At 35.8% G+C, this 27,574-nt stretch overlaps 3 protein-coding genes across 8 annotated transcripts in view; 2 read left to right on the top strand and 1 right to left on the bottom strand.

The window, feature by feature from the left end:
* LOC143452376 (5-oxoprolinase-like) overlaps nucleotides 1–27,574 on the top strand; it is a 109,816-nt gene that overhangs the window by 15,244 nt on the left and 66,998 nt on the right. The gene's annotated exons all lie outside the window — the stretch shown is intronic.
* LOC143451781 (uncharacterized) lies at nucleotides 287–27,574 on the top strand. The gene is made up of 14 exons (XM_076952506.1): nucleotides 287–431; nucleotides 563–688; nucleotides 859–1,005; nucleotides 1,110–1,199; nucleotides 1,924–2,046; nucleotides 2,376–2,441; nucleotides 2,868–2,978; nucleotides 3,644–4,638; nucleotides 4,712–5,042; nucleotides 5,289–5,369; nucleotides 18,739–18,825; nucleotides 19,470–19,732; nucleotides 20,357–20,530; nucleotides 27,419–27,574. Exons 1-14 carry the CDS (start codon nucleotides 287–289, stop codon nucleotides 27,572–27,574), a joined length of 2,895 nt encoding a protein of 964 aa, XP_076808621.1.
* LOC143452384 (uncharacterized) lies at nucleotides 7,933–11,825 on the bottom strand. Of its 6 annotated transcripts, none has more exons than XM_076953334.1 (13): nucleotides 11,486–11,825; nucleotides 11,307–11,352; nucleotides 10,880–11,104; nucleotides 10,547–10,750; nucleotides 10,156–10,256; nucleotides 9,788–9,871; nucleotides 9,675–9,723; nucleotides 9,238–9,306; nucleotides 9,069–9,160; nucleotides 8,883–8,988; nucleotides 8,688–8,802; nucleotides 8,368–8,450; nucleotides 7,933–8,118 (listed from the first exon to the last, which is right to left on the bottom strand). In XM_076953334.1, exons 8-13 carry the CDS (start codon nucleotides 9,295–9,297, stop codon nucleotides 8,029–8,031), a joined length of 546 nt encoding a protein of 181 aa, XP_076809449.1. In that variant the 5' UTR covers nucleotides 9,298–9,306; nucleotides 9,675–9,723; nucleotides 9,788–9,871; nucleotides 10,156–10,256; nucleotides 10,547–10,750; nucleotides 10,880–11,104; nucleotides 11,307–11,352; nucleotides 11,486–11,825; the 3' UTR covers nucleotides 7,933–8,028. The 6 variants fall into 6 exon arrangements, 5 of the variants coding, with proteins under 5 accessions (XP_076809449.1, XP_076809450.1, XP_076809447.1 ...); XM_076953335.1 differs by having other exon boundaries at nucleotides 11,492–11,825; XR_013115026.1 differs by having other exon boundaries at nucleotides 8,280–8,450; nucleotides 11,307–11,825.

Below are 27,574 nucleotides of genomic sequence, written 5' to 3'. Positions count from 1 at the left end.
TGACGGCTGCCAGGCAACGACAACCAGGCTGCTCCAGGAATTCCGGCTTGAACAAAAAAAAGTTCTGGAATTCAATTCTGGCAGATACTGTAGAAGGCCATCCTGAGTCAGGATGTGTAAAACAATGTGATCTGGACTTCTACTACAACAGTTTACACTTTCCAGTTAATTTCTTTTCGTAAACATCCTGCTTACGTCTTTTTTATTTTTTGGACAACTTTTACGTCGTCAACAATTTTGAACAGGTATAAAACATAAGCTAAGATAATTACTGCAACGTTGAAGTATGTCGAAGCCAGAAGAGCAAAAATTGACCGAAGATAAACCTCAACTTGTACAACCTGATGACAATGAAGAGAGCTCATTAGATGAAAGTGATGAACAACCTGGAACATCACGTGCTGTTGCAATACAAGCGGGGATGCCTCATGGTGAGTAATCTGAGATTAAAAAGATTATGTTTTTGTACTTTGCTGTAATTAATAATAGGAACCTTTGATGTTTTCCTTTAAACTGGATGAAAAAAGAATTTTGTTTTATTTTTCCTTTGCTTGAGATCCAGATTCTGCAGATGCAGGAAATCAAGTCCTGCAAACAATGGAAAATGCTGAAGCTTCTCAGGGTGTTGTAAGTAGAATCGATCCAGGATTGATTGAGCTTGCAAGCAAAATGGCTGAAAGCAGAGCGAGTAAGTTTTATTAAAACTAATTTGCTGAATAAGTAGGCACGCAATTGTCGTTAAATATTTAGGGTAGAGTGTGTTTACTATTTATATTTTTTCTAATATGATTTTCTTTTTTATAACTTTACTGTTTTTTTTTACAAATGACTGTCTTTGCTTTTAACTGCGATACACAGGATCAGTTATGATCATCAACGCTCCTCAATTTAATCTCCGCGATGAAAGACGATACCAAGACAACAGAGAATATAGTCAAATGGACATCAGGGATTCTAAAAATATAACACCAACACGAGTTAAAGTGAAACAAACAAATCCTTTAGGTAAACATTATAATACCGTGCAATTTTTCCTTGTAAAATTCTTCTTGTCTTTAATTATGGTATCACATTGTTTTTCTTCCTTTAGTTTAAAAGATGTTTTATAGATTCTGCAAAAAGATCTCAACCAAGCATTGAGCAGCAGGATTCGGCAAATAATCCCTTTGATCCTCCCCAATTAAACACCCAACCACAAGGTGTAATAGATGTGCTAACGTTTGTTCAAAGCTAATTGAAATCGCTTCTCTAATAATATCGCTTTTGTGTTCAAGAAATGTAATACTGTGCAATACCAAACTACCTTCGAAGTATAGTAAAGTTTAATGTCTCTGTATTTGCTTGATTTGTGAATACATTCATTAATTTCTACTTTTGGAACACGCCCGCACTTTCGTGCATAAACGAACACAAGCCGGGTATTAGGTAAATTAACTTATGGATGTTTGCTTATTTATTAACTAAAATTAAGAGCCCTTGCTCTTGTTTGAACAATTTGGTGCACCTGCTTGCCCCGTGCTCTTGTTCCCTCATTCTATCTTACACAAATTGTTCATCTTAATTTGTGAGTTTTGCAAGGCTTAACTTTAAGTATTAGTTTCAATGCAAAGCTGGTTTCTGATGATGTATAACACTCCATGCAACAGCTGCAAACACTGTATTAGAAATATTACTGAAATTTTTGTTCTATTACCTTTGTCATGTTCTACATTTATATCAGTTTATAATTTATATCTTGACAAAGTAAAACAAATTTTGATCACGAGTTTAAAACTTTCGTTGGCAATTGAAATAGTTTAGCAAGCAACTGAATGTAACCACTTGCTAACTATAGGCCTACTTATAATGTGTATAAATTATATATACGTCAGTGGTTTTTGTTACACGTGATGGTAATACACCTGTTCACGTGGTCATTTCTAGATCCATCTGATGTGACCCATCCAAAGCAACTGTTAGAAGCAAATCCACAGGTTGAGCGCCACACAGACATCTCAGAAGTGACCAATCAATCCAATGCTTTGAACACTGAAATACCTTCTACAAGTAATGATTAGATTATAGACTGAAAAGCAGTGAATACTGTTTGTATAAATCATGTTTTGTTTAAATAAGTTACAAATTCTACAGTTAATTAAAATCCGAAACACAAGGTGTATATTCGATACGTTCAATTTCTGTTTGAATCTTATTCAAATGCATCACTTTGATTTTTAGAAAATGCAATAATGTACAATTAAATATTATCTTTAAATACAGTTTAATGTTTTTGTATTTATTTTACTTTTGCAAACATTCATTGTGCTTATTTCTATTTTCATTAAACTGGTTTCAGTAACATTAATTTAGACACTTTAATCTCTGTTTTATTGCAGATTCAGGAAACGTTGCCAAACAACCAACAATATGTCGTGCAGAAAAAAAAATGAGTGGTGTATTAGGTAAATTAACTTAATCATGTTTGCTTATTTATTAACTAAATTTAAAAGTTCTTGCTCTTGTTTGGGACATGATTGGATTTTACACATCTGTTAATTCTGTTTTGTGGGGATGTGGGGCATAACTTTCAAGCGTATGTTACATGCAACGTGGTTGTTGATGAATAATACCCCATACACCACTCGCAAACATTGTAAGCAATTTGCTAAATGATCTGAGACGCTCATACCATTGTTACAGTCATCATTATTGTGTGCTGAGTTTGTTTGGCTTGTAATTGTCCATCTTGACAACATCTGGTATATTTGCAAATTTTCATGAAGATGCTAAAATCAACGGTTTAAATTTTATATGAATTTTATTTGCAAGTTATTATTTGTTGCTTGCAACTAAAGCTTCATGCTTTATAAACTGTGTTCGTTTCTTAGAGCAAACCGGTTTTACGCAACCTAAACAACTAATTCCAGCATCAACTTCACAACCTGCAGTACCAAGTACCAGCCCCTCAGTTGCCAGTCTACCAACGACCTCATCTGCAGGTATGTTTTGGAAGTGTGCAACATTGCACCTTTTTAAAGTATTCTTTATACATCGGTTTAAACATTTTACTCGAGTTAAGCCTATAAGTAGACTTCATAATATCACTCAGGTCAAACTCTGCCAAAGTTCTGTGTGAATATGCTTTTTTCAATGACTGTAGACAAAAAACAAATGCAAGGGCATTACAACGAAAGTGCAATGGGTATCGAACACTGGTTAAAGTACAACGAGTCAAGCGCTCAAACCGCACCATCACCATCTAACCATGTAACCATGTCTAGTGAAGCTAGTGATTTAGTGATCTAGTAAAGCGATGTGACTTCCCTATTTATGCTGACTGCATGGCCAAAACACAAGTATGCATCCAAAGTTTGCTTCGAGAAAGCTCCATTTAAATGACATTTCTGTTGAAACATGTTTTCTTAGGTCCCGGCCGAAAAGTAATCGGTAATTGCACAGAAACATTTAGTGATATTTCTTTTGAAACATAACGCTACTTTACTTAGTATTTAAATCGCTATACCTTATGATTTGCCAATTTGCACAATATTAAATCAAAGTTTGGTTTTAGGAAACAATGCTTGGAACTTTGTAAGTTATTTCAGCTTTATCGAAGTAGTTGCTGATTGTTCATTAAAACTTTTTCTATTGTGTTATTTATTAGAACAAAGAAAGGACACAGAAAGAAGGATTAAAGAACAAGAAGCCATTGAAAAAGTCAGGCAGGAGCAAAAGAAACACCGAGAAGCTGATCTTCGGCCCCAAGCTGGCATCAACGTCCCACTACAAAACATTCCTGTGGTGCATCCTAACCTTGCCGAAGTGACGTTTTATCAAGGAGGAGCAGCACCTGAGCAAGAAACATTTGTTGCATCTACTGATCACTTAAAGGGTATATCACATGAAAGAAGTATTGACTTCGATGACCTGGTGAAGTCAGACAAACGCTACACCGGTGTGATCGGGAACCCCGGTGCAGGGAAATCGACCCTGTCCAAGCGTCTTGCGAAAACTGAGGAGTTCACTACCTTTCACATCAACTTAATGGATTTACCCGATGATGACAAGCTCACTTTACCTGAGATGCTAATTAACATTAATTATCCTAATTTAGATGAGGAAACCTGGAAAAACGCATTTGAGTGGGTTAAAAACAATCAAAGCCAGTGTCTACTGGTTTTTGACGGGCTGGACCAGGCCGATTTCACATTTAAGAAGAAGTTTGCTAAACGCACTTATGACACTAAACAATCTGTGCAAAATATCATTGCTGGCCTTTTTAATGAAAAATACCTTCCTGGTGTTAAAATCATAATTACTTCACGACCTCATAGCATGCTTAATCTTCCCCACTCCCTACAACCAAACCGTAACATTTTTATTCGTGATTTGTCTTATGATAACATGAAATCACTATTTTACGCTTACACTGGTACACGTGCTAAAAGTTTGTGGTTTCAACTTTCTCAAAACGCTCCTGTTGTGTTTTCATTGTGTTACAATCCGTTGTTGCTTCAGTTAGTAATCGCAGCTTCTCTAAATCCTTCAAAAGATGTTGGAGAAATCACCACAACAACTCGTGTCTTTGCTACCGTTTTGGAGGGTTTGAGACGTAGTGATAACACACGGCACTCTGATATCACTGCGCTGATACAGCAGGTTTTCAGATTATAACTGGTCATTCAAAGCTTGTTGAAAGTATACATCATAATGTGTCTTTATTGCATTGCAGATTAGCAGGTTGGCTTACAATGCCACTAAAAAGTCAACGGTTGTCATTACACCAACCGAAATGAAAGAAGAACTTCTTTCAACTGATGATGTCCAGGATATCATAGTGGCACTTCATGCTTATAGTGGATTCTCACAACGTGTGTTTGATGGCGACCAGAAGTATTTCTTCTCACATCAAATGTTCCAAGAGTGTTTCACGGCTTGGTACTTCATTAGCCAAATGTCGCTGGCTGAATTTCAGATTTTTGTTACAAACGAGGCTTTTGCTGATGAGAAGTGGTCAGTCATTCGACGATTCATTTGTGGCTTGTTGATAGATATGCTCCGAGGTATGTCCACTTTATTAAACTGGTCATCTTAAGCACTAGCTGATAATTTGCTGTTGCTCAGCAATTACACATCTGCTTTAGAAGTAGGTGACTCATAAATTAAAATCAATGAAGTTCCTGAACACATTCGTTGATTCTTGATGTTTTGGCCAACTCTACAACAACAAAACATCGTTTTCTTTCTTTATAGCAAACTTGTTCTGTTATTGTATTAGCGTAACATGTTTTAACTGGTCCATCTTTAAGATTGTCATGGCAGAGGTCCAGTGTCGTCAACAAACATGCAGACAAGAAGCACATTTTCCATGAAAGGTCTGTCGCCATCAGGTTAGTTGATGTTCATTACGTGTCGCTATATAGGCCTATGCTTTTTCTATATGCTTGATTATGCTTGATTCTATTTCACTTTGAGATAAGTGTAACGCAATTATGAAATGTCATAAGTTTGACTCTGATCTATGTGAATTGTACTGGTAATTTCAACCATCGCTATTTTTACATTAAAACTCTTAACAAAAGTGATCAGTTTAAGATTACTCAAGTGTAATAATGTAATTTCAAATTTATATCTACATTGCAGAAATATGTGTTGTAGTTAGAGAGAACCACTGGGTTGAGATTTTGTACAATAATATAGATTAGATAGTGTTAGAAATTTGTTCAGAAAAGTAACGTTCGATGAAGGAAAAGTGGATAGCTTATTGGCATCCGTAGAAAGTCAATAGAAGTTTTACAAGATTTAAAGAGAATAATATCCTACCAGACCAGGGCTGTGTTATTGGTTTTGTTCATGATGCAAATGGTTTATGGTTTGTTTGGATTGATTTGAAGGTTACTTGGAAAGTAATTTTTATATTTATTATGTTGTCCTGGGTACTTTGTGTAGCTTTATTTCTGAGCAAACGTATTAAGCCTTTTATTTTGTTAAATTTTTTTGTTTATTTTTAGTGGTTTGTCATCAAAAGATGGCCCAAAGTTTACCAACACACTTGTTAGACCTGATACAGACACAGTTAAAACCTTTGTGACTACCCAGTTTACACACCATTTACATAGAGTCATAGACACATTGTTTGTGCTAAAGATATGGAAATATAAATTAGTACCCGTACTTTGGTCGTCTACTTGCTAGTATTCAGACAGAAAATTTGTAAAGATTACAAACATAAGAAACAAAATGGCACCTCTGCCAACAGATCATTCCAGTTTTCCACCATTACATTAGGAACGATTGCTAGGCATTACAAAATTGCAGTTAGAAACTGCATAGGCTACCACAAACCATTCATCAGCGTCTAGCCAGCAGCCAGCCAACGTAGGTTATTATATTTCATGTTCATTGTGCTGATGTGAGAAATTATTTGTTGTTTGGTGAGATTCATAGCTACTGGTATAAAGGTTTAGTGGTCGTGCTAGTTGTTACCAGCAAATATCAACGTTATTTCTGTTGAGCACGTTTTAAGCCTTTTCGGTTTTGTAACTTTTTCCTGTTCATTGGCGGGTGTTAGTAAAAACTGGCGTACAACTGGTAACAGTGGGGACTGGCACAACTGGTAACTGGCAATTGGTGACGTCAGAAGGAAATTTGATGATGTGCCCAGTTAAAACTGCTATTGCGATAAAGGACACGGCTGGATCAGTCTACTGGTAGGCCGCTAAGAAACACTTGGTTACTAAGCACCATATCTTACTAGTGGACTTTTATTGACTAAATACAAAAATATGCAATATTTTTACATTTAATTTACGCAGTTACTTGTTTTTAAAAAAAAACGGGTTTATCTCGTACTATATAAAAACATAGGCCTACATACCCATAACAGGTAAATTGAAAAAAGCAATTTGAAAGCGTCATCGTAAAAACAACGTCTAAAAATACATAAACTATTGTGAAGATGTCATCTGATTTTATTTGTTGCGTCATTGATTTGAAAATAATCAAAACAATAACAAAGTCACGTGATAGGTTCATTGTATTCTTTTGATAACAAACCGAGAGGCGGGGTAGTAACCGAAAGAGCAGGTGCTGTAACCTGCTATTGGTTTCTGCTCAATGATTGACAGGCTGCTGTTCGTGACGTAACACCAAGGCTGCTCACCGTGACGTAACCAACAGCAGCCCTCCCATTGCTGGAGTACTGTAGTAGTACTCTGCTACTCTTATTAGAAAAAAAGTGCACAAAAGAATTTATTATATTCATTTAAGTACCCAAAGTGTAATTTACATTAACAAAGTAGCCTACTGATATTGTAGCACATATTGATTTGCTGATAGTATCTTTATTTTGTAGTATTGTTTATTTTTGCCCCTTGACCGTAGGACATGTGCAGGTACGGACGGTAGGCCAACTTTGAAAGTAGGCTATGGGAGTTGTTGACAACAAATCGTGCGTTCACTGAAGCCTTAATTCTTTGTTTGTTTATTATAACTTGCACCAGCTTTTCTTCTTTATTTATTGTAAATCGGGGTTCCCTTTCATGAACCTCTTTGGTGCGTATCTTTTCTTGGAATGATTTTGAATAAAGTTCTTAAAGGTTTAGCATCAACTATGGAACATTTTATTTTTGCTGCGAAAACCGGCAATTTAAGCGCTCACCCCTCAGTGGCTGATAAACGCAGCAAAATTAAATGGAAGCGATTCATTGGGCAAAAGTTTAAAGGTACTGGATTGTTTAGTGCTTTTGTCGCACTGTGTTGCATTGAAATGTACCAAGTTTGTTTGCGGTATTCCATTGGAACAACTATTTGTCAACTATGCAATTTCATTTTAATGGATTTTTCTGTTCAGTACGAGCACTTTACAAGCACAAACGGTATTTATACAGTTTTTTCTCCGATGCATGTAAAATATTTCAACTTTATTTCCTGTTTGCCTCGTATATAAACTGCTTATCTTAGGTTTCTGTGGATGATGTTTATTAAAAGTGATTTCGAAAAAGAAAAAGAATACAATCAATGAAATGTGCATATGAATCAACTTTTCTGTTAGTGATGCTGACATGTAAATGCGCTCTTTAAACAGCAACCTTTCGGACAAATCTCATGGCACCACCTTCTACATTCTTCACAGGACACCTTAGAAAACAATACATAGGATTACTTTTTTGCAATCACATCTCTCAATGTATTTATCCTCAAAAACCTGGAAATGCAAGAACTGTAATCTTTGCAGTAATTAATGTTCATAGCAAAATTGATCGCTCTTATAATTGAATTTCACACTTTCCTTAGCTTACCGGATTCTTATCACTGTCACATTACACAACTTGTTCAAAAACAAATGCGCCAATGGCACATTTCTGTCATACTTGATAGGAATCATACCCAATTTATTGTGTCTCCATGAAATGATTTTGGTGGTTTTGCATCATGACACATGAGACAGTAATTTTCCAAACAACTTACATCTAATAATGTAATTGAAACATATCACATTAAGCAACAACCATGCTTTCCATACTATTGTTGTAATTCAGCACAGGTGTATCTAATTGTCTACATTACAAGAATGTTCCATTATTGCGTTAGCATTTTGTCAAAATGGTCGACTATGTACAATGATTTCTAATTCTATGTAAAATAGGAGAAAAGCACTGCAACAGCACCATTAAACCCTAGCTGTTTGAACTTGAAATAATGCTTACCTGTCATATTGAGCAATAAGTTGCCAAAATTCTCTCTGTACAAAGTACACGATGTTGAATCCGCTTTGAAATCTGCGTCTTCAAACAAATTTTGGCACAAATAACGTTCTGCTTCCTACAACAACTTAATGGTTTAAAAATATTCTGGATCCAAAGTGGATTATAGAAAACTAAAACAGTGTTTTGAAACTTTACCATTAATGCAAGAGGGCCACAATTCATAAAGTCCTTCTGTTCGTTACGCTTTCTGCAGCAGTATCTCCACTCAGATGTTGTTTTTTGATAGTGTCGAAAAAATGATCTATTGTTTTACAAATAGAATTACTTTTTGCATAAATTATATTTATGAAACAGGCGCTAACATGACAACTACAGTGATACCCAAAGTGTTTTTTTATTCGAAGAATATATTCCATTGGTTCTTTTCCAAACGAGTCATAAACGTAAATAGTTTTAGTGTCATTGCTTTTAACCTGAAAAGTAAAATTGTAATTGGTTAGCAGTCAGCCAGTAAGTTTCCTCATTTCAATATTTATCAAATTTTACTGACCATCAACAACCAGTGGTTTTCATGGACATTTACCACAGTGATAAATGACTGATCAATCATAGCATTGGCCTACAAAAATTAGATCATGATAGTTTAACTGTTAATGCGCAGTTTACAACAACTATTAATAACGTTCATGGCTATCATAACTTTTGTTGCATATAGATCAGGAAATGTCCGAAAAAATTTATTACCACCTGCACATCACTTGCTAACTTTAAGTGGATATTACTGTAATAAATTTATTATTTTTGTTACTGTATGTGTGCCAAAGTTTAGCAGTTTGTTGTTTATTATTATTATTATTATTATAATAAGTTCCTTAAAAAAAGGTTCTTTCTTTATATATTCGATAAATTGCAGGCATATGTTAGGCTTCAAAATTACAGACGCTTAAGCATTACCCCTGATCCAAAAACTTCATAAGTTCAGCTTACCAGTTTGCTTGAGGTAGATTGCCGGAACCGCCCGCCCGAACTGCATATTCTGTAAGGAACGTTTATAGTTGTATAGCGATAACAAATAAAATGGTTATCAACAGCAGACATACTTTTCAAAAGTTTTGTGCTTCTTGCATCATCTGATACCTTATCATCCCCTGAAAACAATCGTTTTCCAGCCGTTGAGCATAATTCTGAAAAACGTTCAACATATATAAAATACACAAACAAATAGTTACAAAGCTATAAAATATACTACTTACAATTAAGTTAACACATTACTAGTGCTAGTAAAAAGTGTAATTATGTATGTTGTAATAAATAGAGTTAGCCTGAAAGAAGTCAAAAACATTTAATTTTTTTCCAACCACTTTTGCATCCGATTCGTGCATTTAAATAGTGAAAACAGAATTAGTATTTACGAATAACAGTGAAACAGAAAGATGCAAATGAGTCGAAATGACACAGTAAAACCTACCTAGATGACGTTTAAAATTGAAACGTCATGCTGGACACATGCAGCAGTGAAAATGGCTTCGTTTCTCTGTATTCGTGCAGTTCTTGTAACAAGACAACTAACTAAAAAACAAGAAAACTGTTAACAGCAATGGAAAAACATTTACATTGAAAATTCTTATATCATACACAACAATTACAGTATGCAACTTAACACATTGGATTGAACAATGGCTATGATGTTCAAAAAATGGAAGTGCTTTCATTAGTATGAAAAATAGCTACTAAAATGTTTGAGGCTTGGGAGCTTATTAACTCAATTCTTCGATAACTTGTAGTTTTTTTTTGCTCCTCAGGATGTTACACTTAGTTACACAAAATTACTATTTAATCAGAAAACCCCCAATACATACCGGTATGTTTGACAAGTTAGCATGATTTTTTCCAAGGATATGAAATTAGTAGTATTTCGATTTTTCATCGCAATGTGTGAATGCTAACATACTTGGGAACAGTGACAGAGCCAGGTTGTTAAAGTAGGGAAAGCAAATTGTAAACGTAAAAAAGCTACCAATTCCGGGGATATTTTAGGTACAAAATGCCTAAATATTTGCTTCCTGAAATATACAAACACACATCGTACATCATTAAATCTCAATCACACCACAAATAACATAATTAAGCAATCACAAAGTTTGGAATATTTCTGCATTATGGTGAAGTTATATACATAAAGAATTATATACCTGCTTTTCCCGAAACATTCATATCTACTGCCCGATGAAAATGAGTGGAAAGAAAGTGTTTCTGCAAGCTTTGCTTTATCAGGAAGGTCGGAGGACAAAGTGGACAGGATTGAAATTGCGATATAAATTGTAACACGTTGTCCATGGAGGTTTCAATACAGCTTTCCGACAATTTAAATTTCACCATTTCTCTTAAATATTAAAGCATTTCACAAAGCAGAAAACCTATGTAACAAAAATTTTAATGTACAGCAATTGAAAGCAAAAATATTCGGTAACAGGCGTACAAGATTATGTCACTATGACAATAACGATGTTAGCAAAGACGACAATCACTTAGCCATGCTTGACAATATGCAAACTAATAAGGTCAATTTATTTGAAATGACTTGGCAAAGCTGAAATGTAGGTGCGGCCTACATCCTACCTGAAATTTGAAATGCGATCCTACATTTCAATTTGACACCCTTGATCTAAACAAACATATCACATACAGTCATACAGACATACCGGTAGTTATGGTTGTTTGCACGACTGCTTCAATTGACTTGAGGTGTCAATGTACAACATCACAACTAAATGTGTCTTTGCATCACAGCTACATACCGGTACCGGATTTTCCGAATCTTGCAGCCTCAGCAACTGCATAGCTGTATAGGCAGCTTCTAACAACATCCTCATTTCAGCCTAGGCCTAGTAGCCTATACAGTATATACATTTTTCGCTCCCAACAGTCAACGGCGAAAAACAAACAATATAAAAAATAAAGGCTACCGACGTCACGAACAGCAGGGTGGTATACCGATAGGCAACCACGTGACGTCACGGATAGCAGGGTGCTGGCAACCATGTGACGTCACGGATAGCAGGTTGCTCATGAAAACCAGCAGGCTGCCATTGGTGACGTCACAAAGACATTTCAGCATGTGCTCAGTTAGCACTCCTATTGCAAACCGATCTAGTCTGGGAACTGCTAAAGTTAACTTTGAAATTGTGCTTGCACGGTTTAACAGTTGTCAAAATTCTGTTGTAATCCAGAAGTAAGTAGGTTAATGGGAAGCTGAAATTGACACTATTATGACATTGAGAAAGGGAGCTTTTTCTGTCGGCGGAATAGTTAGGCTACACATCAGACATCAGCACCACCGATATAGGTTTTGCAAACTCCCAGTATGTTATTATACAGAAAAATAAGCCGATGACTATGACAAAAAGCACCTTTTATGTATGGTCTAGACTCTAGCCTATACTTAGTGCTAATTTAAGACAAGTTGCTGGAGATTAAGCCACGTTCCTGCGTATAGTGAAATCAGTGAAGAACCTGGCAGCAGGTAAAACCAGATAGGCTATAAGTTCTTGACAATAGCCTACTTGGTATAACACTTGGTAATACATACAGATGATAACAATAGAAAACTCATTTGGTTTCCAAGAATACTCCCATATGTCGATAAAAACACATCTTTATATGTATGCAGGTTGTTACTTCAGGTTAGATAACTTGAACACTATTACGCAGTTTGGCAGTGGTGGTCAAAGTAACCACATCAGTTACTTAAGTAAAAGTATTATTACTCTTAAGAAATTTGCTCTACTACAAGTATTGCTGTTCAAAACTACTCCATGATTCCTCATTGCTTGAGCCCAGCTTTCTGAGGTAGCCTTTGTGTAAGTTGCGATTGTCACGTACATTTTTTAGTTTGATTTTTTTATAGTATTGCTCGATTTTAGAACTGTCCACCAGGACCATTGAATAGGAGCAAGTGTTGTTAATGCCTTGTCCTTGCATCACAATGTTGAGGCGCCACTGGGTGTTGAACACGGAACCTGAGTCACATACATTACATTGCGAGTGGTCGAACCACTCAGCTATTTAGCCGATTCAAGTAGTTTAAGTAGTACCAGTACTGAGAGTTATCGATCTAAAATATGAGGTTGTGAAAGGACAAAGTATCAAGATCTTACTAAAAGCAATACAACTGCAGGAAAATACATAGTCTTATGAAGCTAATTAGTTTCAGACATAGTTTTGTTCTTTGTCAGAGCATTGTTACTTGAAATTCAAATTATAGACTGTATATAAATGGTTTGTGCAGATGTCATTGCAAATGAAAATTACTGCAAATTATCTTTGAACTAAAACATTGACTACTTCAGTTTTCGGTAAACCTACTCAGGTATGTTACTTTGGTGTAAAAATTACTTAGGTAAAAGTACCCATAAACCAGACTGGAAAGCATGGAACTTTTGGACAAGATCTCCAGGGTGCAAGACATCTAAAATTAGGTTTACTTGGTGTAAAATGGTACATTTTGCTGGACATCTGGAAAGCAAAGTGCAGTGCCTGTGGGCTCTTTTTTGGGAAGTAAATAAATGTGAAACGTTTGGGTGCAGCAAACATAGTCTACAAAAATCTCAAGGGTGCAGTTGCCATGCGTTCCACTATGGCCCATGAACAAAACTACTTAAGTAGCCAAAGTAAAAGAAATTTATTTAAGTAGACCATTTAAGTAAAACTACTTTGTTACTGACTAGAACTGCACTTAGTAAAAATATACAATTGACCAAAAGCAACCAATTAAATTACACGAGTAAAGTAAAATTGGCTGCATTTTACCATAAAAATATGACTGGGATAATGGTTGCATATTTATCACTATTTGTTTTTGCTTGTAAAAGGTAATGTCCAACTGTTATTGCTACTTACAGTAGATCTGGTGCTGTTGGCCTAGCCTAGATTATCATTAATCAAAGTAACCTTTCTGAACTGCTTTCTTTCTTGGTTTTATTCATTTTATATTTCACCGTAAATGTGTGGAGGGTAAAATTGTGCTGACACAGATGGTTGCAAAAATAGCTATATCGATGATAATGATAACTGCCACAAATAAGTCAGGCAATTGTGGCAAGGCCTCGAAGACAAAAACATGCATTCTGAGACAACATAAAGTGAAAGAACAAAGTTTTTAGCGTCAGCGTTTGGCAGGACATAAACGTTGTGTCACCGTCAAGTTTAGTTAATTCTTCACATTACAAATGTTTCTAATGTTGTGTATATTTCAGTAGCCCTTGACTTAGGTTCTTAAATTTTATGCACCGGAGTCAACTTTATATTTGAGTAGAATATAGTAAAAAAATAATTAGCTTAGAGAACTTTGAATTTTTAGCCTATGACAACCCATTTGTTAAGCGAATCGTTATGGTGTTAATAATGTTATGCTGTTTTTACATTGAATGATTTTTTACCATTGTTGAGATAACAGGAGCTACTTATGGCCTTGAAACCACAAAAACACTTGAAATTATTTTTAATAGTTCACATACATATTAACGTAAATATATGACAAGCACACAAACAAACAAAGGATTGAGGAAATGAGAATGGAAGAAAGGATGAGGCACATCTATCGCATGGCAAGAACAAAGGCAATGTGTAAAAGAGATATTGTTGGTAGCTCTTGTATGAGAAGTCAAGATGGACAGTTACAGATCCAGCTGGCAGATAAGTTGAGGTTGTGGAAGGAATATTGCGAAAAGTTACTGAATGAAGAAAACCTGTGGGATATCACACTAAAATCTAAGGAAAATGTTGGACCCGTGAAGGAAATCACAGTCCAGGAGGTTAGGAGAGCGATGTACAAAATGAAAATAGGTAAAGCAGCTGGTCCAAGTTGTGTGCCAATAGAAGCAATTCGTCTATGTAATGTGGAGAGCATGATGGCATGGTCATTATGGTGTTTATGTTTATTTCTACTAAAAATGAATTTTTCACTAATGTTGAGATAATTAGTGCTAACTATGCTCTGGGAAAAAAAAAAGAACACTTGTGACTATTAGTAGTTTACATGCATTTTATTAGGTTAAGTTGCCTTAAATTGTTTGAATTTCCATTCAAATGAAGTCAAGTTAATGAGCTTTTACTGTATTACAATTGCTACACAAACAACGATACAACATTTTCTACATTACTTGAATGAATAGATTTACACATATCTATTTGGGTGGTATAAAGCTCAATATTGGGTACATTTATTTTCGCACATTGCTTGTAAGTTCCGTGGCATTAACTGTAATTTGTGCATTGTCATTTCCACATCATTCAACACAGCCAGTCCATAAATGTCATTTTTGTGTTGTATTGTATACAAAACAGGCCTTACTAAGCATGAACCCAATGCAAGAACTGATAGTGGGCATTTTTTGCCAATTTGAAATAACTTAATCAAATAATATTCATAACAATGTTAACCAAATATAAACTCTTTGCAAATCAGCTCTCATCAAAGCTTTGCTTTGTGATATGTTTTCACCAAGTTCACATTCTCTTTCGAGAAAAAGTTAAATAATAACATTGATAATAACACTTCGAGAACAAATTGAGAGCACTGTGATTTGCGCAAAGAAATGCTATTTCTGTTTTGGTACTAAGCAGCATGGAGCCCAAGTTGGTTAAATCACTGGCAATGGCCTAAGACCAGCCCTGACAATAAATATACATATGTAAGTTGCATGAAGTGTTTCTTTTGTCAGTGTCTCATTGTGGCAAATGCAGCACAGAATACAATGTTTACTCTGTTTTAAGGGATAATGACAAACATTGTTGCAGTAATATAAACAATGTCCATTGCCAAATCATGTGATCACTCTGTAGTTGTTACTGGAGTAAGAGTCTGTGGTTGACTTTTGGGTTGACTATTGATCAGTTTCAGCATTGTAACTTCTGTTATAAGCCGGTACTTAAACAAGGCTATTCATTGATTTTCATCAGGTTTGGTTTGACACACAGTTCACTCAGGTCTGTTGCAGTTTGATAGCATTTTTCTAGCAGCACAAGGTGGTGTTCACGTCAAACAACTGTATGTGATGTTTGTGGAATGGTTGCCACTTAAGATAGACATCGTGTTTGTTGCGCATGTCTCTGAGGTTGAGTGCAGGTGGTAGTGGAATACATCAGTGGCTGTTTTGCACATGAGTTGTCATTCTAAGAATATAAATTTCATAAAATTTAAAACAGAACAAATGTATTGCAATTTAATTACTAATTTACAAGTTTTTGTGTCACAGCTGGAAGTCATTTATATTGCCATTTTGCTATATACAAGTATTTTGACATTGAAAATCACAACTAAACATACTAGCAGAAAATTAGAATAAACTAATTTGGAGCATAAGCACACTTACAGTCATCTGTATAATAAAAACGTTTACAATACTATAATACATGGTTTGGTTGCAATGTGTCGATTGTTTTTTCAAAAATTTGGTTTTGAAACTGATTCAGTACTCCTCTACTTATTATTACAAAATCAATTACAGCACTACTACTAAAGTAAGCAAAACCTGTTTCTGTTTGGTGTCTCGGCCAACAGAAAATAATATAGCTGAAATATGGTTTAGGCTAACACTTATGTTATTTTATACTGGCTGCCCCTACCAACTCATGTAAAAAAATGATAGCCACCATATGGTGTGCTACACATTTATATGCAATAAAGTTGGCTTAATATGACCACCCGCTTTATATGACCATGTTGATATAGTCCCAAATATTGCCATACAAATGTCTCTGTTTACTATGACCTGTGTTTGAGTATTACGACCACTTTTTCAATTTTATTCCTCCAATGTTTCTTTGTCAATTGTGCAATGTGACAGGAATGACTGTGCCATGGGAGTTTTCTTTCGCACCATGTAAGAAATGTATGAGATTTTAGAAAGTTTAGTCAATTTGTTTCTTACTGTGTCGATACTGCTTGGTGTATGGCGCTGTATCAGGCTTGCAGCTTTGGTTATTATGACTATTCCGATATTGTGACCAAAATGGTCTGGTCTGAAGATAGTCATAATAAACGAAGTATACTGCATTAACATGCAGTGTAATAATTTCGCTTATTTCTCTTGGCTAATATGGTTTTAGAAGATAGTTTTTACACGACCTCAGAGATGATTCCCCACCAATCAAGCATCGGTTATTGAACAAGATTTAGTACAGTTGGCAGAGGTGAGCAGTACAGCGGTACTATAGTACCAAATTATTGTATCGCGGTACTATATTCAGTACCGATACCATCCTTACTTTAAGAGAACAGTACCGAATCCCTGTACTGAATGACTTTTTTCGAGAAATTTAAGTTCGTCCCAGAGCTTGGTACTTTTAAAATGATTACTTCAAGGTTTTCAGAAGTTTGTTTTTTAACAATTGATTTTGATTGAAACTTGATTTCAATTTTAGTCTCTTTTTTAATCTACGAATGTCTAATAAAGTTGCATAGAGTCAGTTCACATATTTTTTGACCTGAAGTAACCTTTAGCTGGCCATAATATCAGCAAAAGTTGAGCTTGTAACATGATCCACTGTACGAAAAGTAGTTTGGTACCGAGTACTGGCAAAGTACAGTACTTCCACGATTATCCGGTCAAGTTGGGTCAATATTTTCAAAAATCTGACCGGATAAGCAAAAAAAACGGATAATTGAATTTGTATTTTTACATCATAGAAATAAAAACAGAGAGAACAAATACAGTAATGTACAGAAAAATGTCGTAACTCAGCACTTTTATGGTAAAAAACTGATCGAAATGTAGCAGTTTACAAAAAATTTACGCTTAAATTTCATTTGCAACAGCAAATCTACTAAAAATTGAATCAATCTTGGATTGTTTGCGGGAAGATTAACGTTTTTCGGCAGTTCGGCACTTCACACTAATTACGAAGGATGGGCTGCTGGACCCATAGAGACATCTTGTTTATTCAACAATTGTAATTAGTAGAAATGCAACAATTAATGCATTCTCCAGTCTAGAATTAGTCGGTTAGTTTGTTACGTCACAAAGAAGTTAAACCGAACCTTTACAGAGTTTGGGCACACCAATTATTGCTTGTGATGACATAATTGAAATGATTGTGTGATAGATTTTTCTTTTAGGTGGTATACAGGTCATTGATCAGTGTTGATCTAGTTTTGAACAATGAGCTACAAGTACAGTAGTAAGATTTTTAATGAGAGTGGGCCTTAGTATTATAGCAGGATGGAGCTGCTGATAACTTTGCGGTTCATTTTACTACCGGTTCACAATGTGTTCACTGCAGTGGCTACAAGGAGAAAAGAACCAAGTAGAAAATAATTTTCTGATTTTTTCTACCAGTTCATTGAACACTGAACAGGTTGACACCTCCCAAAGTCACTGATCACTCGGCCGGATAATCGAGGAAGTACTGTACCTGACTACTTTTTTGAAATAGTACCAAATCCAGAACCGTTGGATCCTTTATTGCCAAGTACCAAGTACCGTTAACGACGGTACTTTCAAAGTACTGACTGCCCACCTCTGACAGTTCGTGATCCATGTACTTTATATTAAAACAGTTTCCTGCACAGTTTGCTTATTATTTAAAACAATGCGTTGTACTAGTTATATATAACCATTATAAAATAAAAGAACCTCCAGCAACTGCTCTTAACATGCAGTCTGGAAATATTACTGCAACCCATTTTTTTGTTTTTAGCATTATACATACTGTGCCTATTTCGAAGACTACTGTTTATCAAATTTGGATGAAAATAGTGTTTTAAAACTGTAGTAATCAGCATCAAAACGATAAAATATTTGTCTGTTTTATGAGCAGCCATTCGCACAGTTTGGTAAATCAAAAAAGCAACTTCAGTAAATGGCAGCCACTCAGTCAGAAAAATGAAAATTTGGTGGTATACAGCAAGTATATGCAAAAAAATGTGCGATATTTAAAATTAGTACAATTCACTGCATTCTAGCCTACATTTTATTGCAAGCCATTTCGTCTAGGCCTAGACTATATTTGTCACCTGTCAGTATTAACCTTGATAATAATTTATTTCCAGATGTTGCTGAGAAGAAGAGGATTTGGATAGAAGCACTAAAGTCGCAGCTGGTAGATTTTGAGAAACTGCAGTGGGATGATTGGGATGGTAAGTATATTTTCTGACTTTGTCCTAAATCTGCGAATAATTGAATAAACTGCATGTGCATATTATGTATTAATTGCCATAGACATGGATTATGTGCAGCAGAACACACATTTACGTTGAATTTCAAAACTTACCTTTACTTGGCCTAGTACAGTAAGGCTGCTGACAGACTGGTGATGCTGTGAAAATATTTGTGTGATAATATTTTGTAAAAATTGATTGAAATGACATGTGGCCTATTTAGCCGGGAAATATTTCCACATAATCACTGGTAGATTAGTACAGCAGCCTACTAGGCCAAGTAAAAGTAAGTTTTGTAATTTACATGCCTATTGCAAACATATTGCCAGTGCTAGTGTACAGAGCCTAGCTTAGTAGGCTGCTGGTAATTCTGGTGAAAATATTTGCCGGCTAAATAGGCCACATGTCATTTAGATCAATTGTGGTTGTTGTATTAAGTTTATCTTCAGTTTAAAATGACTGCTTCTTTTTTTAATTCGTCCCAAACAGATAATTTAAAGAAAAGTAAGTTTTCGATTTCAACTTGACTTTGTTGCTTAAACATGAAAAGTTTCCGTCTTAAATTTATTTTTATAACGCGGCGAACTACAACCGGTAAATAATTAACTATTATGTTTGTTTAGATGACGACGACCAACGCAGATATATTTCGCTTTTATGCGAATTAAATGAATCCAGCGACATGGCACTCTTCAATATGGCGTCACAGCGCTTTCCAACAGAGATGAATCTGTTTTCATTGAGATTGTCATCATCGGAAGCCGCGATCTTTTGTGACGTTTTAAGGAAACAACGAAATGAGTTAAAGAGGCTTCATCTGACCGGCTGCTTCTCTTCTGATGATGTGGAAAGATTAATTTCGGCGATCTCTGAGATGCCTGGAAAGGTTTGACGATTTATTCAACTTTTTATCGTTTGCTTAGAACAGCATATGACATCATAATGAATTGTTTACTTTTGTTATAATGACGTCATAATCGCTAGTACGAAGATATTTTTCAAGGCAGTTTGTTGAGATTACTGGGCAGTGTAGGTCGGATATTTTGTGCTAATTTATATAAAATTGCAGAATAATTTTGCGACGGTTTAGTGATTACTTGAATCTACAAGGAATGTGGAATCTGCAATAAACTTGGTCGCTTAAAATTCCTTTTTTTTAATGAAAAAATGACAAAATTTTGTTGGATCAGTTTTAGCCTGGCATGTACCGGTTAATTTTTGGTCAACAGAAAAGTTTCAATTTTTTTAAAACTGGAAATATTTTTGCAAACTTATTATCTGGGTTTGTTTCTACAACTAATACTCGATACCGGTTTTAATTGGTCGCTCAAAATTATTTCTATTTAGTTCAAAAACCAAGAGTTTGTGTTGGACCAGTAGGCTAGGCCTAAATCTGACCAAGTGGTGCTGGTTAGTTATTAACCAATTAATGGTAATATTAACTTGTATGTAGTAATATATTAGCTGCATCAATACACCAGGTTGTAGTTTACAAACATTTCATCTGCAGGTAAAAGAGTTGTACATCGGTGGCAACATAATCAAAGACATTCCAGGACCAGAATTTTTCACTAAAATTGAAGAAGATCTGCGCATGGATGGTTGCTTCGAAGGTGGAAGAATCGCCGCAAATTCGAGCGAGAGACAAAAAATTCAACTCGCCCTTGACCAGCTTCATGACTCGGTATTCTTTATATCTTGTCATGTTTGTGTCAACTTGAACTTTGCACAGAAATTCAATTTTTAACCAAATTTTTAATTTATAGCGGTTGCAAGTTTATGTTGGTAACGCCTTTCTCACTCCGCGCAATCACTGCTGACGTAATAATGGTAAGTAGGTTTCATTTTTAAACAGAAATTCATTATTCACTCAAATTTATAAAAATTCCTTCTTCACATCGATTCACTTGTTTAAAAGGAATTGCGTCGTGGCCGGGATTCGAACCGCGGACTTCTGCGACATCGAGCGGACGCTAAACCTGATGCGCCATCTACAGATTTACTAATTCATTGATAAAATTGATTTATATTTGTACATAAACTAATAGTGATGTCATAATTATAATTGTTAGACATGTTTATTCAAATAAATATTTACTGCATTATGTTAAATGGTGAATTTGCTGTAATATTTTAGATTTACTGATTTTTTGTGATTTGAAATATCCAGAGTGAGTTTTGTGGAAATAAAATTTGTTGTAAGACAGAAATTGGTTTTGTGTCATATTTTTAGCATCATATTTCTGCCTAAGCGTTAAAAGTAGGTTTTTATCATCGCTAATTGCTTTGTAGAGTTCAGCTCTAAATTGCTTATATCTGCTCAAATCTAATGAGACTGGTGCTATGGCTTGTAGGCTAAAGCATCCGCCTCGAATGCTGCCTCTACCTTGTAACCAATGATTAACAGAACTATAAGCTACCAAAATTTATATCAACTTGACGCAGACAAATAACAGCAGTAATAATAATAACAGCACGTCGTGTAGTTGGGGCAAGACATCAAACACACAGAGTTATATCAGGGGATAAGCTTCCTGCTGCAACTTTCGCTACGAGTTGTTCGGCTGGAAATTTACGAAAACAGTCGCTGTTATGCGTTCCTGAGATGCGGAAAGAAACTGCGTCTTTGCTTACACCCCGTTTTTATGACAACCAGGTTAGCAAGCAGTGACGTATTTTGAATTGCGTTGAGGAGCGGGGAAAATTGTTTTAAAGCCCGCTTTAAAATACCAGCGTCTGCCCACTGTATGCTCCTATCAAAATGCGGGGAGTGAAAAAGTTTTCCTTGTTACGCTTCATAAACTGCTTAACGACTCGAGATGAACTGTATGCTCTATTACTCTCATATTAAGGCACGAGTTTTCGAGATCGCTCCTATTCTTTAGGAACGATCTCGAGAGGTTAAGCAGTTTATTTGGTTTGAGCTAGCAAAAGCTCTTTTGTCAACGTCGGAACGGAACCACGCCCGCGCTCCCTTTTAGGGATTATTCGCTCTTCGATCGCTCTTTTTTTGCACAAGCAACGCTAGGTTTATGGACTGCTGTAAGAACATCATTTTATGTAGTGACTAAAAATTATACCTTTGAGACTAATTCAACAACAAAACGGTGAAAAGGATACAACTTAATACGCAACACAATGCACAGCAGCACGTCAGAACCTTGTTTTAGAGGTTCGATATAAACGCTTTGTTTTTAAGCTGACATCATTGTATCGAGACTCGTAAGTTTGTCGATGTCGTGTGTGATCTACTTTTGCATGAGACGTGAAAGCGATATTTGTCGTGGGCTTTGTGCAGTCTGATATCACTTTAACAGCTTATCAGGGTCACTGCCATACTTTCATACTCGGTTTATGGTTGTATCAATAGTTATCAAAGGACGGTTATGACGAAACATCACCAACATTGTTTTCTGCTATTGCCCGGCTTTGAAAAAACGGCAAAGTGGGCAAAGAACCGAGTGCAGATGTCGCATTTCAATCGCATTTACGCAGAGAATGCAAACAGATAAAAGCTATCGATGGTTTGTGTGCATAGAATGTACCAAAAAGTAGTTTGCGAAATAACGTAATTTGTACCAAACGTTTGTAACAGGAGCTCCGTTACGTGGTTAATACGTTGCGTAATTATTTATAATTTCGTGCAACATTAGCGAGCACACGCACTTGAAATAAACCTATTGAGGTGCAATTGAAAACTCTCCAGGAAAGTTGATTCTCTTGCGCAGCGAAAAACTGGCAGTTATATCCCGACCTTTTCATGATGGCCAGTTAAGGTGAAAAGCGAAACTCGGCGGGTCCTGGATGCATAATAATTGATACGTTTGTTTTTGTAAGATCTCAAAAATTTCCTCTTTCAGTATGAGAACTCCAAAGACATCCATTGCGGAGCGGAAGTATCGACCAAAGCTTCTTCCTTTTAGGCCTATGTTAGGTGTAAAAATAAAAAAATTTGCGTCCCTCGCGTTTTGGCCTTGATGGTCAACCAGCCTTTAAAAACTTTCAACTTTCTACGAAATTCAAAATATGGCTTCGGGAATGGGGCGATATGTTTTGCTTTAGCGCAGGGCGGCTAAAACCTAGGTTACGCCGCTGTTTCAGAATAACTATGACGTGGTGACAATGGAGCTCCACGATTTAACTTTGCCTCAGCGCTAAAACGTCACATCATAATCATCATCATCTGCCAATGGCTTATTGGAGTCTGCCTCGCGTCCATCGTAACAAAGCGACTGCTTTGCATGAGGTATACACATGATGACGCTTGATGAGGCATGACGTATACACAGTGGTGTAAAAAGCGGAACGGTCCGGAACACAGTTCCCGTAAATGAGATATTGCCGGTACGGCGTAAGGGAGTAACGCCAAGGTCTCAAAAAGGAATAAGTCAGTTAGTTTAAGTAGAAAGTTAAAAGTTGTGATACGAAATGAAACAAAATTTTCCGTGTTCCGTGTAAAGATATTTGCATCAAAAGTAGTCACCGCTTTATCAACCAGCTCGGGACCGAAATTCTTTTCAACTCACGACCGTGTCAATTTCTCTCTTGTTTTCCTGCTTTTAGCCCTTCTTGTTCAAAAGTTGGGAGACAGCACCCCCTTTTTCGAAAGTTGAGACATGTCCCACCTTGAAAGTAGGTCCTACTCCTTGGTTATGGCATTTAAGAGTGTCAATATTTTGTTTCTCAGATAAATTTTGGAGTCTATCATGACATATGTTGCAAACACAACACTTCTTGTCAAGATTTTCGAGATAAATAGCGCATGGTTTTGCCTGCATTTACTAACGTGGCCTGACAATTATAGCAAATATCGCAGCTACCGCCAACTAACAGCTAATGCAATCCAGCTGTCAGTTATAGTAAATTCCCGCCACACACAGGAAGTATTTAGACCTAAAAAGTTTTAAGAAGTCATATCATATAGCTTGGAAATAATATAATTAGGGGAAGTATTAATAGGAAAGGAAGATAAAATTTTTCGAGAGGTAGTCTACTCAAAAAATGTCGCAAACGGCCTTTTATTAAAACATCAATTGCTATTCTTGCACTTAGTGCAGAAGCGCACCGTCAGTCTTTTCACAATCTGTAAATTCGAACAAAGTTAATATTGTTGGAATTGGAGAGAAATTTGTTTGACCGTCAATACAACGTTGGTTCTGGTGTAAATCCAACACAGCGCCAACAAGCGGGGACTAAACCTACAATGAATGTGTTACCAAATGAATCGTTACTTAACAATAAGAACGAACATCAACGGGAAGTTTCAGCCTTTCTACGGATTCATGTTAATACACAATTTTCTTGTAAATGTTTTTTTAAAATATTTCATTTTTATAGAAAGTTGGTTGTTGATTTATACATAGTTTGATGTGGGATCTGCTTGACGTCAGAGGCGGTATTGCGAACGCACCTCGCAAGGATTTAGTTTCTCGTAAGCGATGCTTTCACTCACAAATTTCTTCCGAGTTGTACCGGAGTGATTCTTGGAAGAATAATGAGGTTCAGCGGCTCGTAATATTTACAAGCTCCTTTGACCACGCTTAAGCACATTGCATGGACGTAGACTGCTTAGGGAAATATTGGCCGATATGACGAATGCTTCAGAACAGTTGTGTCTTTGATGAGGTTAACAGAAATAGATAAATCAACATTAAAATTCTGTCCTTTCATAAATTACAAATTTTCCAAAATCGTTAAATTTAGCTACGACATTTTTCTAGTGGAGTAGAGGAATGGTTTTATTGCCACTTAATTTCCCACAGTATAAAAGAATCTAAAAATACAAGACTTCTACAAGCAAGTGCGGACGAAATTTGACACTAAGGCGTTAAATTAACCTCGCGATAACTTTCGTACTGTACCTTATGACTTTGTTTAATTTCCTTCTGTAATTTTCACTCGTAGCTGGTAAAAAAATAAACTTTCCAGATGATAACAACAAACGAGCTCTTTTACAATTATAGGTTGAAAAGTTCTCGTTTGCAAGAAGACACGCGCAACTAGACACTCAAAAATCGTGGTTCATTAAATAAAGACGATTTAATTGTACAAAATTACAATCCAGGTTTTGAAATTCAAGACTTTTTGGCAGGATTGCAACAAGACAATTGAATAGAAAAATGGCTTTATTGAGTTATAAGTGAATACTTAATATGGCCTCGAATTTACAGTTTAATTGGATATACTCCAACTTCAGAAGAAATGGCATCACGCAAAATTAAATTTTCTTCATATAGTAGTTTGCCATATGCTTGGGTAGTCAGTTCAGTGCAGGGCTGTAGAGTGACGCGGTGTCGTGGTGGGTTTATAATATTGCATTGATCAAGCTTTGATAATTGCTTATAATAGCTTTATAATAATTGCATTGATCAAGCTTGCCGTGTTTATTGAAATCTCTTCTGAGTTGTTTCTTTTATGTTTGCGGTCTTTTTTTTTACTCGAGCTTTTAATGTTCGACTTGCTTGTTTCAGTCATGACTGGTTTCGCTTTCTGTCGTCTAAGAAAGATTTATAAGTAAGGTATAATGAAAATTTTATAAAATTATAGTTATAGCCATAGAAAGCCCATATGCCGTTGCAATAAAAGCAACAGTTGTAGTGCGAGGTGTCTGATTTATAACCAGAGCAGAGGATGTGTTCAGGAATTAATGGGTATGCTTTTGTTAATAAAGTAGTCGGGATAAAATTAAACACTTTTTTTCGCTTTTTTCTACATCAGCTATTGACCTGTATAAGAAAACTTTCAATTAAGAGATTGTTCAAGTAATGATGTTAATGACAATGATGTCATTCTCGTAAAAATGAACTTGGCCGCACAGGTATTAAGTCAAAGTACAAGATTGGTCATAAAATATGACGTCTTATGCCTAATTACCGGGCCACGTCGCTGTAACTTGCATTTTGACGTTGTCAAGTAACTAAGATATGTATAGATATGTAGAGCTGTTTATCAATGTGGTTATGACTTAACAATCATTGTAGTTTATAACTCTACGTTTATTTTTGATCCATCAAACTTTCCACCAAAACAAAACCAAGCGTCATTTTCTGCTGCTATAGTATTCAACGGAAAAGTTCTATCAGAGATTCAACGCTTTATCTTCACAACCTTTTAGTAACCATGAGTGTCTTAATGTTTCATTAAGTCTGCCATAATGTTGGCGACTTTGACTAAATCTTTAAATAAATGTGAAATATTCAGAGCGAGATATAGAATTGATAGAAATAGAATTGTCGTTTATGAAAGATTTTTAAAATTTTATTCTGAAATTAGTAAAACTAATTGAAACCGAGTCATATAAAAAACTAAACCAGAAAAACCTGTCGTTCATTCGAACTGAAATACGATTTAAGCCGCAATGACGTAACAAGGATCGGAAGTAACGTGGACTATGTATCACCTCTGTGAGAAAACGAGTCTTCTTTTCTTACGTCACTTTCAAATATCAGCAACACTTCTCGTGAGTTGTACAGAGTTGATTGACTTTTAGTTTTTGTATTTTTCGTCGCTTTTATTCTTTTCTTAGTTGATGGTCAGTGGAATCACTTCAACAAATTTGGACAAAATGTGTGCCAATTATAGGTATTCGCTTTATATCGAAAATGATGTCATAATAGTTTTCTGTGACGTCTTATTTTAGTCGAACATGCTAATACTGTATTTATTTTTCCTATTCGACCCAGCCAAGAGCCCCACGATAAAGAAATTGAGTTTCTGGGAGAGAAACAGACGAGTTGCGTCATCATTGCCAAATTCTGTCAAAATTACACCAAAGTACCCGGTAATATTATGACGAAACAATCTCTTGTCTCAACCTCAACTAAAAAAAAACACAGAAACAATTCCAATTTTTCACAAAACTAGAAATACTCGATATTTCCACAAAATTCTCACCTTTCTTTCCTTGTTAAAGGTCACTGCCCTTACGTCAACACCCATGTGACCAACATGAATCCCCCGGATGTCTGCTTTCCCCAAACGCTTGGTGGCGGCATTGCCTACACGAGATGTTTTAAGAGCCTCAATGGAGTTCATTACAACAATTCATGTATGAGGGTTTTAACCTCGACGACATTAAATTATTTACAGTATACTTTCTATATTCTTATTGCAATGGAGCAGCCTATATCACTGTTTACAAATAGATAAACTTAGAACTTTATATGACATTCGATAGCCTACAAGGTTATCGATGAAAATAAATGGAGCATTCTTATGAGTTACTTTCTTTGAAATCCAGTTAACGCCACTCGCAAGTGTGAATCAGACGGAAGATGGTCTCGCATTAATTTTACTGCTTGTCGTCCCATACCGGCCTTGGTCAGTTCTGCATGAATGCGTTCACATAAAAATTTTATAACCTGCATGGATAGATTTAATAATTCCAGAATAACAACAAACAGAACTTACATTCAATTAACTTTAAATAAATTCAATCTGGAGTCAACAAACTTTATCAACTTATATGATCAAGATTGCTTGCTTGTTTCGAATTATATGATTCAATACTAACATCGCTTGGGATAGAAATTTTTAAATCTAAAAATTGATTTACACGGTTTTTAAATTTCAGAGTGACCTTGCCGAAGATTACGTCAACGCCCATCTCAAGATTGTCGTCATGATAACTTACGTAGGCAGGGGACTTTCCCTATTCACATTGATCATCGCTTTTTTACTCTTCTGGAGACTCAGGTACATCTATGCTGGCGGCTCGGGTTCCAAATAG

This window comes from Clavelina lepadiformis, chromosome 4 (assembly GCF_947623445.1).
Source record: "Clavelina lepadiformis chromosome 4, kaClaLepa1.1, whole genome shotgun sequence".
Classification (NCBI taxonomy): domain Eukaryota; kingdom Metazoa; phylum Chordata; class Ascidiacea; order Aplousobranchia; family Clavelinidae; genus Clavelina; species Clavelina lepadiformis.
This window is presented reverse-complemented; position numbering and strand designations above follow the sequence as displayed.